General features: G+C 38.1%; 1 protein-coding gene across 1 annotated transcript; it reads left to right on the forward strand.

Annotated features, from left to right (window-relative positions):
• The first annotated feature begins 2 nt into the window (after positions 1-2).
• lmbr1l (limb development membrane protein 1-like) lies at positions 3-11,889 on the forward strand. The gene is made up of 17 exons (XM_033968960.2): positions 3-227; positions 5,202-5,286; positions 7,067-7,100; positions 7,390-7,529; positions 7,899-8,002; positions 8,085-8,208; positions 8,282-8,350; positions 8,435-8,499; positions 8,584-8,656; positions 8,743-8,829; positions 8,914-8,990; positions 9,078-9,155; positions 9,223-9,296; positions 9,419-9,509; positions 9,616-9,682; positions 9,834-9,995; positions 10,415-11,889. Exons 1-17 carry the CDS (start codon positions 165-167, stop codon positions 10,498-10,500), a joined length of 1,479 nt encoding a protein of 492 aa, XP_033824851.1. The 5' UTR covers positions 3-164; the 3' UTR covers positions 10,501-11,889.
• The last annotated feature ends 2,049 nt before the right edge of the window (positions 11,890-13,938 follow it).

A 13,938-nucleotide genomic window follows, 5' to 3' on the forward strand; every position in this document is an offset into this window, starting at 1 on the left:
TTGTTTGGTTTTTATCACAACTGTGTAGCAGCGGGGTTAGCCGTTTAAATGCACCCGGGCTAGCCAGCTGCACACTTCTACTAAAATGACTTGTCTTTTAGCATAGTAACTTCTCAACACCTCCTGGGCTTTTAAGCCAGAGGATACTGTAATGTTTTCAAAGAATGGAATCGGACGAAGTGACGCTGAGGGAGCAACTTTTTCACAACCGCGTCCGTGAAACAATAGTGAGTATCCCCCAGTGCTAACGTGAGTGTTCATTTGCATATGAGGGTCAGTGGAAACAATACAGTCAGCTGTTACAATCAACTGCTTTACACACTTGTTTTAAGCCACGTATGCTAAATTGCAATTAGATTTTGTTATATAATTTACAGAGGAAGTTGTTAATGCGTAATTGCTTTGGATAGTGTCAGATGTGCCATTTGTGCGTAACGAAGGGTTCATGCCTGAAAAGTGTTTATTTTTTTTTAACATGACATTAGGTTAAAGTTTTACTACCATTGATTCGCTCCAGAGTACAGCTGGTCTTTCTAAACACAGAGTGAATGGGCTTACCCTGCATCTCGAAGTTTAAGGTGGTGGAGACATCTCTTAACATCTTTTAATATCCTGTTTTGAGTTTGCCCTCTTTTTTGTCTGGCTAGCTCGGATTTCTGTATGACTCTGAGTTGAACTTTGAACTTGTAAGAAAGATCATAATTATAACAGGGCATGTGGAATTTGACCTTCAATCTTATAGAGTAGATTGTGTCAGCCAAAGTACATGGAGAGCATATCAGTGTTAATATAAGTCATCATTGTAAAAGACAGAATTTCATGTTCTTTTAAGGGGCACTCCTTGTAACTAGATATGTGGTGTCTATGTCAGGTACAGACCAGAAACAATAAACCACAGGCTAAAAATGTAGCATAGTACTTGAAATGCATTCTTGTAAGTGGTGTGATATGGTAGTCCGCTAGATTGATTCTTCTGATAATGTGACACATACATAGATCAAATACCCAAGAATAGAGTAGTGTCTTAATAGCCTCTTCATAAGTATTCTGAAATGCATGTGATTGTTGATGACTGAATTATTTTTATATTTAACCAGGAGAGAAAGATCGAGATCTTATTTGCAAGGGTCACCTGGCCAAGTGTTCAAAGCACATCCAACATAGACTAACCATGAAGAGTTTCTTAGAAAGCTTTAATGAAAAATGTTTGTAAATAAAAACTGTTCTTTTCCCAAAATTGTTCAGCTTTCTGACCCAATTTAAAGATTTATACAGATTACAGATTTATAAAGAACCACTGGTCATTCTTTCCTATGTTCTCAACGCTGCTTTTAGTTCTTAGATTTCTCTTGTCATATAGCCTATACTTAAACTGCATTTTCTTTCTTCACTAATTTGCTATTGTCTGACAGCAGCACTCCCATAAACCAAAGAGGGGAATGGTGAAGTACAGGAAGAGGGAAGGTTGTTTTCGCCTCATTCTCAGTCCAGTTGTTCTCAAATGGTAGTTCAAGTAATACGTGGAGGTTTGACTTCTTGGATGGTATGGTGCAGTCCTGGTTCTGGTTAGGTCTATTTCTGTTCTTGATGGGTTTTTTGTTATGAATTAAGACCAGTAGAAATGTTCTTTAGTCTTGTCCTGGTTGCAGATGTTTGGAGCAACCATTTAGTCCTTGTAAACACAACCTTTCATTGTTCTGGTGCAGTCCCAGTTTCCTCCTTGTGTAGTTATTACATGGTCAACCATTTCACTGGTCTTCCCACTTCTTGCCTAGCTTTAGACTCAATTTGTGACCTTAATTAGTTGGTGTTTTTATTGAGGTTGAAGTGGTTGAGAAGCCCAATCGTCATCTAGTGAGGATTACTTTATTTTTAACACAAACATAAACAAAACCTACAGTTGGACATTAGCACATTCTCTGTCATAGTACAATTTTCCGTGTCTTTTTGCTGTCTGCCAGTATGGGCTAAATGACACACCAGGGACAACAACACTGTTATTTTCACAATGCACTTTTTATGATGCCAATTGCACTGTAAGCTTTCGGCCTATTCATTATTTTGGCTTTAACAGATGCAATTAAATTAATTTTTGTATAGCCCATGATCAAAACAGCAGTTGCCTTACAAGGATTAAGAAAATGGTTGATTTAACCAACAGAAAGTTAGAGAATGCTGGAAGATGCTGTAATGTAATGTCCTAGGAGTGTCCCATTTACCCAGACCTATTGCTCTTATTCTGCCCCCTGTTGAAGCCTCCATACTGTGTGGTCATGTCTCAGTACTCCTGACGGTGCCCTGCTCACTCACAGTACCACTCATTCACCTCCCTCTGGCTCTGTGCCAAAGAGTTGGGTTTTGCAACTCCAGTGAAAGTGCTTGAAATGTTACAGAAGATTACTGTAATAGTTTGCTTTCATTGGAATGAAATCATGAGTGCGTTTTAGGATGATATAATCTCCTCAAGTAAATAATATCAAGGAAGTACTATGTGGATTTGCAATTAACAATTATTTTAGTAGTTTAGTCGATTAGTCAATTGCTGATTTATTTTTATTTTACTTTGAAATGTTTAACAGGTCTGTTTTTTACCAAAAAAAAGGTTGAAATGTGGTGACTGAAGAGGTAGAGAATATTAATGAATATAAAGTATGTTATTGCCATTTTGATTTGATAATGTCACTGAGTTTTGTTGTGTTTGAGTCTGTATCATCCAGTTAACACTTGTGTGTATCAAACTACAATTATGATGATGATTATGATTATTTTAATAGTCAGCTAGTCAGTTTTATTCTTATTAATTAAATACCCTATGCAGATTTTTTTTCCCCATTTGCAGTCATGTCATGTCAAAACAGACCCAACTTTTTGGGAGAGTGTTGATCAAAACAAGCAGATATCGCCTGGAGAAAAAAAACAGGAGCCAAACTTGTGTCATCTCTTGATCAGAAACATTCTAGAAATCACTGTAGCCTTTATACAAATAGACTATTTATTTGAGATGTGACAATCATCATACCATCAAAAGGGCCCGCAGTATAACCTGGCAACCACTCCTCAGCCCCAGTGGCATAAAGAGGGATCAATGGAACAAATTAATAATGTGTCAACAGAATCTGGGAACAGCAACACTTAAACTTTGCTGCAGTTCAACAACAAGAAATCGGCCAAATAATGTCCAACCCGTTTGGGTAAACACAGTCACAGAGTTAATCTGGTACCAAAATATAGTGGTTTGTAACTCGTAAGACACAATAGATATTTCTGGGCATGAAATTAATCTTGCTTAGCACTTGCCTGATTTATCCTCTTACTGTGCACATGGGCAATGGGGCATGCATTTCCTCCACATGTTCGGCTGGAAATATCTGAAATAACACATGTGCTCACTCACCCCTGGCTTTAACTTGCCCTGTCACTTCCATGTTATTTTTTAAACAAACAAAGGGGGCTAACCACGTTGTTCTTCTGATGTGTGCACATTAGTCATTTAGTAACTTCCTTTAACTGTGTACCATTTGCCACCAGGTTGTGGCTTGCCCCACACTACAGGTAACTAGATGTAATTGAATAGTTGGCTTATATTTTCTTTTTGTTTCTTGTTTTGTTCATTTACTTAACAGTGCTAGTAATAAGCTTCTTCCTGAGCAGATTGCCTCTTGCATAGAGTCCATTGTAGTTGCCAAATTTCTCAGTTAACCACTCCTGCAATATGTATTTACTTACCAGGCAGGTAGTATTAAGATGTGTTATAGTCACGCTACTTAACAAACACATTTTTGTAAAGGTTTGGAGAATGGCCAAGGATGTGGCTGTTGTTGAGACACAAATAAACACTGTAGCCAAGTAATGATTCATCTCAGCGATTATTATATTTCATCCATAATCGCACCCCACTCTATGAATACTTAAGGATTAAATGAGGGCTAAACCAGGTCTGAACCAAAACCTGCAAAGAACATCTCCGAACCACCATCAAGCCCTGTGCCACTGAAGAATCACTGATCTATTAACATGTTAATTGTATCTTTCAATATGATTCGTCTGAGCTCTCAAATCAACAGCTTTATAAACCATACTTTAATTTATAGCCATTGCTCAAAGCTCTTTGTCAGAGATTGTATATCATTTCCTTACCTTTTACAAACAGGTTTTGTTGGAACATATTTGCCATTCTTCAACGGGCCTCTTTGTGCTTGCTGCCGTTGTTGCTGCAGGCGAGTTGTCTGTATCCATAAGCTTCATTATAATCTTGTTTTCCAGAGCATTTGCAATATAAATGTTTGATTGTCATCAATCCTTTGTTATTTTTAACATAACATCCCCTATGTCTATTCAAGTTTGTGCTTGTTATGATCAAGTAAGGATGAACAAAGCACTTATTCATTCGCTCTTTTATGTTGTTGTTTTCTGGCATTGTCACGATATCCTGAGATTGAAAATGACCTCTAAATGGCAGTTGAAACTTTTCAATTTCAAAAACAGCATCCAGAATGACAATCTTTGAAACCTTTTCCACCATGGACCATTCCTGGATGAATAAGTGACTAGACTTGTCACAATACCAAAATTCAAATTTTGACTAGGGAAAAGGTTTGAAATTAGTATGCACTTCCTATTTTACAATAGCATGCACTTCCTTTGATATTGCCTTGTGTTACAGAAAGGCCCAATTCTGCTGTATTTTTGTGATTTAATTAATTTATTTTTTTAATATATATCATACTGATACTACTTACTTAAACTAGTATGGAAATTGGTTCATCAATTCGTGTTTGAATATAAGATTTTTTTTGTTTTGTTTTCCCAGACAACAGATTGCTGAATCTTTGTTTAACCTGAATGTGAGACAGACAGTGGCCCTGATCTGATGAAACAGTCATTAACCTCCTTTCTCTTGTTCTTTAATCTGTACTAGTATTAGAACCAACCAAAAATCCCTGCCATGACCGCTATCACCAAAACAATTTTTTTGCCAGCGCACAAGCAGTTGATTATTTGCATAAGTCTCTTCATTCACTGGTTTCAATCTTGGCTGTTAGTTTTCAGATAGACCCAGTTCTTGTGTTATCTGTGTTACGCCTTGTTGAGAATTTTTGAGATAAGAGCGACTGAGTTTAACAGGACTTTCATGGCAGTTTGGTGTTTCGATACGCTGGACACTGTCTAAATGCTATTTTCCTCCCTTATTTCTCACGCAGATCTGTGTCCTTCTGTTTTCCTGCCTGTACATACTCTGCTACCTCATCCTCACCCACTTCAAGAAGACAGCAGAGTTTATCACAGGTAAGTGTACAAAACATCCAGACTTTATGTATGTTGCACTAGATGAAATGGTTTTTCAAAGTTGAGTAATGTTATGACATTTCTTAATTGGGAATGTGTCTAAACACATTTTCTATCATGAGAACGTAACTAAACCCTGACATCCATACATTTATGATCCCTAGGCCTATCAGGACTGTTATGTAACCTGTAACCTGCGCCCACTGCTCTGGGACAGACAGTGTGCTGAATGGGGTTGTGGAGGGGCAGGAAAGAATGTGCAGATAAACACCGTGTACTCAAGATTTCACTCAAGGTTTCAAAGACTCAGCAAAACCTACAAGTACACATTGACCAAGCAACATAAACTGACTTACTGTGTAGTTCTAGGTCACATTTTGAGCATTGTAAAGAGCATGCAAAAACATTTCATCCAGTAGAATCCAACAAGAGAAACCTTTGGTCAGAAAAGGGAAAACATTGACAAGATCCAATGTGTCAGTAAATGTTTAATACAATATAGATTGTTGAATTTATAGACAACAAAGTGAGTCTTATTTGAACAAAACAAAACAAGCATATAGGCCTTTGGTGGGTTACATAATAAATGTCACTATTGGAACCAGATGTTGCTTATTCAACTGGCCCGGGCTTGGCTGGACCTGATTTTTTGGGGACACTGCCAGATATTTCCTTTTTTTTCACTTTTGATTTAAGTGACTGTTGTTTGTATCACCTCTACATTTACAACAACAGAGCGGTTATGCCTCGCAGCCAAAGACGATTGTGCAACACCGAACTCCCAACATGTTTTTAACCCCAAGCAAAATCCAAAATGTAAATGGTTTGTATTATGTATTCTGGTTCGTTTCATGGAACAACTAGGCCTCAACGTGCAAAGGCTTTTTGCATATAACATATTTTTTAAATGTATTTCACATTATATAAAATGTAGCTGTTTTCTACTTAATGCAAATAGACTCTTGTTTGGGGCATTCTACTTATGCAAATAGATTTTTGTTTGGGTCATTCTGGTATTTACTTTTTAGTTCACAGTTTGGGTTAAGTTAGTTTTACATGCAGTTCCTCCTCTTTATATGGATCATGCTTGTACAAAATGTTCCTTACACCACCCCTCACTCCTGGCCCCTCTTTCAGGTTTCATATGCATTTAATTTGTGTCATGGATACATTTTCTTCTTTATCTCTCCTGCATGTTATACACTAATGCATTTCCCAAACTCAAGACTGAATCATGCAGTACAATCCTGTACTGAAGATGTGAAAGATCTGCCAAAATCCCCAAAACTCCATATAGTTATTTGACATATAGTTATTTAAGTTATTTGACACAGAATCAGGTATTTTTTCAGAATTAATAAAAGCAAACATTTACTACCAAATACTACAAATTATTGTTACTAATTAGTGTTCTTTTTCTACACTCCAAAATATTTATCATGTATTTAAAGACTCAAAAATAAAAGCATGTTTTTTTTTGTTTTTCTTTTTTTTGTTTATTATGCACATGTGTCCTTGTAAGCAGGCTTGCATCTCCACAAACCTGACTTTGACCAGGAGTAGGCCCTCCAAATGTTTGTTTTCATGAAAATGTTGTTCCTTTGGCTATAATCTTGTACAGTATGGCTTAAACATAGTCTATCTCCATGAAGTATGGTTTTAACTTTCCATTTCTATGGAATTACGCAGATGATGTGCCACCTCCAGAAAGTGACATACTTCACCTTTTTACTGTTCTTAAGACTGTTTTGTGCTTCATTTTGTTTTGTCTGTTTTTCAGATGATGCTGAAGATGCCACTGTCAACAAGATTGCGTAAGTGTTTGTAATCATTAACTGACCTGCAGCTGTCTTTATCTGCTGGTGTCATTGTTAATGACTGAGTTAAGGACTCAGTCATCCTGACATGTATGGCCGCCGCTTGGGGTTATTTAGCTGAGCCTTTATTACCCAGAATGCTCAGATTTTTGATAAAGGCTGTAGACGCAATCTGCCCTTTGCCCTTACACGCTGGTTTAGCATTTTGCCATGCTCCTGGTAATTTTTTTTCCCAGCCCCACGCACCATGTGACCATCACTAAAGCCCTTTTTGCTCTCCCTTCAGGCTGTGGCTGTGCACGTTCACGCTGTCTGTGGCCGTGTGCGCTGTTTTACTGCTGCCCATCTCGATCCTGTCCAATGAAGTGCTGCTCGCTTTCCCACACAGCTACTACATGCAGTGGCTCAATGGCTCGCTCATCCGTGGTACTTTTTTTTACTTAAAATGACTTCCTGAACTTTGTCACTATAACTGTTTTTTTTTTTTTTTGGTCAATAGTTCCCATCCATAGTAATAGTCAATAGCTAACATCAATAGTATAGATCCTCTGTTTCCACTGTGATAATTAAAATTTGTTGATTGCATCTGCTGGAGTGTTAAATGCATTAGAATTGCAATTGGAAAATGCAACCCAAATTAATATGCTAAATCAAAGATGAGCAACTTGGATAAAGCTGTCTTAAAAAAAAGGCATATATATATATATTGCCACCTTGTGGATAGTAGCAGTACTACCATCAAGTCTCAGATTCTAGTTTCCAAAGAAATGTCTTGACTTGTAATGTGTTTTCCAGGCCTGTGGAACCTAGTTTTTCTTTTCTCAAATTTGTCACTGGTCTTCCTCATGCCCTTTGCCTACTTCTTTATCGAGTCTGAGGGATTTGCAGGCTCCAGAAAGGTAACAACATGTTCCATATATATTTCTGACTTCTGTATAAAATGTACATTCTGTAATCTATGATATTTGTCTTTGTCAATAGGGTGTTATGGCACGGGTGTATGAGGCAGTTGTCCTCCTGTTGTTGCTGGCTCTGCTTGTCATGGGCATTGTGTGGGTGGCATCAGCTATACTCCACGACAATATTGCCAGAAAAAGCCTGTATGGTGAGTCACAGAAATTTAACCTGAACATTTAACACCTGGTACTTGTTACTTTAATACTTTATTTAAATATTAGACCTGTGGGAATACTACCTGCCATACCTCTATTCGGGCATCTCTCTCTGTGGAGTCTTGCTACTTTTGTGTAAGTGACTTTCATTAACTGTAATTTATTCTTAACCTTTTGTGCATGTAAAATCTTTTGACCATTACATTTTTCCCTTCTCAGTGTGTACGCCCTTTGGACTTTCTCGTATGTTCAGTGTAACTGGAAGTCTCCTGGTCAAGCCTAGGGTATGTACAAGAATTGTGCTTGTATTAAGAAAAAAATATTTTGACACTCCCAAAATGATGAGATTTTTTTCTTTATTACTTCAGCTTTTGGAAGATGTGGAGGACACTTTGAACTGCACTGCATTTGAAGAGGCTACTCTGTCTAGGAAAATAAAGTGTGCGTATTTTTTTTAGAATAAATAAATATTGGTTGTATTTTGTAGTGTGTATTTAGTATTTACTCAATTTTAATGATCATTTTAGATGGCAGAGCATCATGCTGGGTGAAGCTGGACATTGAAACAATGAAAAGAGAATATCAAGCAGCTCAAAACAAGCGCATCTCTCTGGGTACAAAGCTGAGTTTTTGTGTGTATGTGTTCTTTTTCTCCCAAAATGCATTGAAAGAATATATAATCTTTGTTCTATTTGCAGAAATGCGTCAGAAAGCATCAGCTTGGCAGCGAAATTTGGGCTATCCTCTTGCTATGCTTGCTCTATTGGCAATGACGGTACTTCAAATTGTGATGCTTTCATTACATTGAAATAGTGAAAAGTCACTCCATTGACCTTTGGGATGGTTTCATCTCTGTGCTCAGGTCATGTGCGTGCTCATGGTCTGCTTCAATGTGCTGGAGTTGCTGCTTGATGAGAAGGCTATGCCCAGAGGAATGGACGTAAGTGATCACTGCTCTCAGGCCTTATTGAACTTGCAAATATTCAAATCTTGTTTTTCATTTTTAGGATCCTCATCTGGGTATGGCCTCTTTTTCCATGTTTGGTTCGCTGGGTGCTGCCGTTCAAGTTGTCCTCATACTGTATCCTCATCTAATATAAATATAGGAATATCTGATAATAAGACTTTTCTGTCTTGGGATTACCCCCGATGAGTAAAAAATAAGTATAATGTTTATTGTGTGGATCTTAACAAGTGTGTCAGCTATCTCATGGTGTCATCAGTAGTTGGCTTCTACAGCTCTCCACTCTTCATAAACCTTCTTCCACGAGCGAAGGATACCAACCTCACCCAGGTGTGTCACGTTTGTCCTTTTCACACATCTCACAAATATGCCAATGCAGGCCAGTCAAGCTCTATTTATCTCCATTATGTTTTTTTTTTTTTGTTTTTTTTTTTAGATAATAGCAAATTGTGTGTCACTGCTCATCTTGAGCTCAGCACTGCCCATCTTCTCACGGACCCTTGGTAATATCAAATATAATTTGAACTTTTAAAAATATATTTTAAAGCCACAGCTGCTGTAATGGACAGCTGTAAAGCTGTGTCAATTCATGAATGACCACAAGGGGGCATATGTTAGTCAATGTTTAACATAATTTTTGTACCACTGTTTTAGGAATCACCCGCTTTGATCTACTTGGAGACTTTGGTCGCTATGACTGGCTTGGGAACTTCTACATAGTGTTTCTGTACAATATGATGTTTGCTGGGCTCACGTCTGCCTCACTGATAAAGACAGTCACCTGGGCGGTCCAGAGAGAGCTTATTCGTGCCTTTGGTAAGTTTGCTGCTGATTACCGCTAAATGCCACTCCGTTCATTGTCGTTGGATGGCTGTCATGCGTTTTCCCACCTTTTTGGCCCACTTCCCTGAGGGCTGGTCACTCTTCCTCAGATAGAAAGAATACAATTATTACAGGAAAGTGGTTGGGGACAAGAGCAGAGCTGAGTCCCACAGGGAATTTAAGACTGGACCCCTTGCTGCTAAAAACAGCCCTCCACCCAATATAAACATCGACCTGGCATTGCACATTACACACCCGCTTTCCTCATAGTTCAGATATCATCTGGTCCCAATGCCTGCCACCTTCACTTTTCAATTGGCTCAAATTTATATTTATAGTGTTTTTTAATGGACTTTGTTCTAGTTTGTAACTGCTGTAAATTTGAGTCTTATATTTCTGTGTTTGTTTTGCAGGTCTCCACAAACTGCCTTTAACAGTGTCTCGTTCGACTGTCCCCTTCAGGCTCCTTTTAGCAAGTGGACTGTCAAAAATACAGTGACTTGTTCACATAAAGACACTAAATCACTATAATAAAAGTGTTTTTTTCTATGGAGTTCCTTTTGGAACAGCGAGACTACAATGCCTGTAAAGGACCACGGTGACTCTTGCAGTCACAGTCTAGTCTCTGCACACAGGGTCTGTGGGAGCAGATTCCCGAGTCATGGTAATGACTGATACAGTAGTGAGGGCAGAACTCACACTGTGTTACCAGTGTATGCTTAAAGGCATGTATAATAGAGTGCAATAGCCAAACCTGGTGCCTTATCTAAAGCAGGGCTGGGCTGCTCATATGTGAAAGTCAGCATAGTTATTTTCAAATATTACATAGTAAGACAGACGTAATTTCCTTTTCCTGCTCTGGGCCGGTAGAGTGCTCTGTTGTTTTTGTGTAGCCCCTCCACTCTTGGAAGGTTGATACCACTATTTTAGGAGTGTGTGTTTGGTACTTCAGTGTTATAAAGTGACTCTTCTCATTTTGTGTGAAATTGGCACAGATATTTGTGTAAATACAGATTATGCTGGGAACATCATTAGACGGTTTACAATTAGAATAGAATATTCATAATTACCAGTCCCAGTAGCACTTGGGGCTGTCGTTTTACAAAATCAATTTTAAAGTGCATAAATGATGGAGCTTTATATTATAGCTTTTATTTTTAGTCACATGCAGAGATTTTCCATTTTGATTAACACACAGGAGATAAATCTGCCTTTGACCGACTGTACTGTGAATAAGTGTGGGACACTGCAATATTATCAATATTTTTTTTTTGTCTTTCTCACAAATCACATTCAATTTGTTGAAGTAGGCTATTTGTTATGATTAGTTTAAAATAGATTTATTTAAGATGTACTATTGTGAAGATAAGACCACAGATCTGTTAAGTTTTATCTATACAAAATGGGAAAGTATTTTATTATGTGTTTTCTTAATGAGCATTTTATTGTCTTATTGCCATTGGTGACGTGTCACCATTGCTGTTATTGCTGTATCAGCAGATTTTTTACTGTGGGCCAATCGAGCAGGTGATGGTGTCTGCAAATCTCCACCCCTGCCATATGAGTCACTCTGACTATAGGTTTACCATTTTGTGTGAAATGTTATACTGTATTATATTGTTCAGATCAGTTGTTATTGTTGTTCTTGAGCACTGTGGGGTTACTTTTTCTTAACTTTTTGGGAAGCCAAAGTTCTTTCGTGATGCAAGGGTATTTCAAGGACATAATAGCTTAAAGTATTGAATGTAATACAGTTGACGTTAAGTATTCAGCATTGTACTTAAAGAAAAAAAGTGTGTATTGTTTACCTTTTTAATGCTCTGACAATTGAGAATTTTCATTTATGTATAATACAAATAATACAAAATAAACCTTTTTTTTAAGTTTGAGTTTTTATGATATTTCCTAGTAAAAGATTTGGATGTGTCAGCGTGGGTGGGTGCCACTCAGGGAGGTTATTCTGTACATCCCTTCAGACTTTTGCACTTCTTTAATCAGTGGCAGAAGAAAGCATTATTTGTTTCATTCTGTCAACAGTGACCCTGTCACAACACAACTACAGCCAGGGCCTACGCTTTCCCTGTCTGATGCAAGTGCCAGATAGATTTGAATCAGGAGGAGTCACAGTCGCCGCGTGCCTCTTTACCACCCACCTCCTGCACTTTTATCCCTTTTGTTTCAGTGCTGTTCATTTCCGTCCAAATGTCCTGAAGTCAGCTGAAGAAATCCCCGTCTGATTAATTTGTCCCTCTTGATTTTGTTTGCATTTCTTGTTTTGTTTTATGTTTTAATTAAACCTCTTTAGTGTAGCTTTGTTTTACATTGTACTTCCTTTACTAAAAGGAAATAGGGAAAAAGTTGCTGTAGCATGAACCTAATTATGCTTAGTTTGAGGGACAAACCTCAACCTGAATGGGCTGTCATACATGATTCGTATGATTTGGCTTGGTCGTTTCCTGTTAAAATGTGCCACATGTTATTATACATTAATTGTGATATTTTAATTTGAAGCAAAGTAGTAACCAAGTTAGAAAAAATTTGTGAAATAACATAAATTTAACATGACTAATTATAATTTTATGTAGGTTGCAAAATATTAAATCAATACCAACACATAAATGCATGTACATGAATTGAAACACCCAATATCAGTGGATGACCATTTCAGGGCACTTTGACAGAGCTACACTTAGCTCAGTCAAAGTGCCCTGTGTTTCTGCTCTGTGCTAGTGGGGCATATCAGGGACCGGGCAGGAGACAAAAGTCTCATAATGGGATGAGATAGGGTATCTTTATTGTCAAAACATACGAATGAGGGGGAAAAGACAGAGATTAGCTTTCTTGACAGTCGTCTGTTTGAAGTCAGTGCCAAAGTGCATTAGCCAGTGTTACATGCACTTTGTGCACTCACAAATGCAGAACCACTCTCAGGAAAAGGCGAGACTTACTTTGCTAATCAACTGATAAAGGGTTGCCCTGTGCATTTGCCATAGCTGCCCTTAATCTGGTCTGCACACTCACGGCACACTCACTTCACACAGTCTGTTGGCACAAAACTTGTCATACTATCCAAGAGGGGCACAGTGTTGTGGGAAAATGATTATAAATGTATGTTTTTGTGTAGGTATAGGTTTTGTGTAAGTCTAAAACATATTTGTTTATATCAAGTCTTTAAATGTACTATATAGCATCCCACCTGACCTTTAACCTTTTTGTCTGATGCAGGAAGTCCCACCCTTCTCAGTCTATTGTCCAGTCTCGAACGGCAGTAACCACATCTTACAGGTTGACCAATGTAAAGGCCATGGAGTCTATGCTCTGACTTCACAATATGCACAATATGGCCCTGGGTTCAATTATCCTTAGATCTTTCTTTGTGCTAGTTGTATGTTCCTCAGTTGGGTTTTCATCCTGGTCTTGACTTAAGTTCTAATGGCCCTACTCTGTATGCTTCCCCATTGGCAGAGTCAGAGCAGAGGACATATTTTTCCTGTATGAATCGCTGCAAATGTCTGTTACCTGAGGCAGTCAGAAGGACTGAACACACACACCTGAAAGAGCAACCCCTATTGCCATGAGGAATAAATAATGAATTAATGCACCACTTTGAACTTTGAGAAACATAAAGAGCCTGTAAACATTTATGCATATTGGCATAAAAAACGTATCTTCACCTCTGAAGCAAAGTTTTTAGTGGATAGAATTAACACAGAGGCGAAGAATCATAGAGTGATGGCAGTGTCACTAAGCACCACCCTGCTCTTCCTGCATTGATAATAAAGACTGGAGCTCTCACTGTATCCATAGCGACTGGGAGGAGGCAGGTGTCAGCTCCTTGACTTCTCTTCCCTTAAACCCTGAGTGGCCTCTCTATAGGAAGTGAATTCTGCTGTGATTTCTTTCAACTTCTGGATATAAGAAAATGTTATCAGAATGT

The sequence above is a fragment of the Periophthalmus magnuspinnatus genome, chromosome 7 (genome assembly GCF_009829125.3).
Source record: "Periophthalmus magnuspinnatus isolate fPerMag1 chromosome 7, fPerMag1.2.pri, whole genome shotgun sequence".
NCBI classification, from domain to species: Eukaryota; Metazoa; Chordata; class Actinopteri; order Gobiiformes; family Gobiidae; genus Periophthalmus; species Periophthalmus magnuspinnatus.

Excerpts from the sequence above, each read along its gene's own strand:
- lmbr1l (XM_033968960.2), top strand. The coding sequence starts at position 165 with ATGGAATCGGACGAAGTGACGCTGAGGGAGCAACTTTTTCACAACCGC. Across the intron at positions 8,991-9,077 it reads TTGCTCTATTGGCAATGACG|GTCATGTGCGTGCTCATGGT; the intron begins GTACTTCAAATT and ends CTCTGTGCTCAG. Across the intron at positions 9,996-10,414 it reads AGAGCTTATTCGTGCCTTTG|GTCTCCACAAACTGCCTTTA; the intron begins GTAAGTTTGCTG and ends TTTGTTTTGCAG.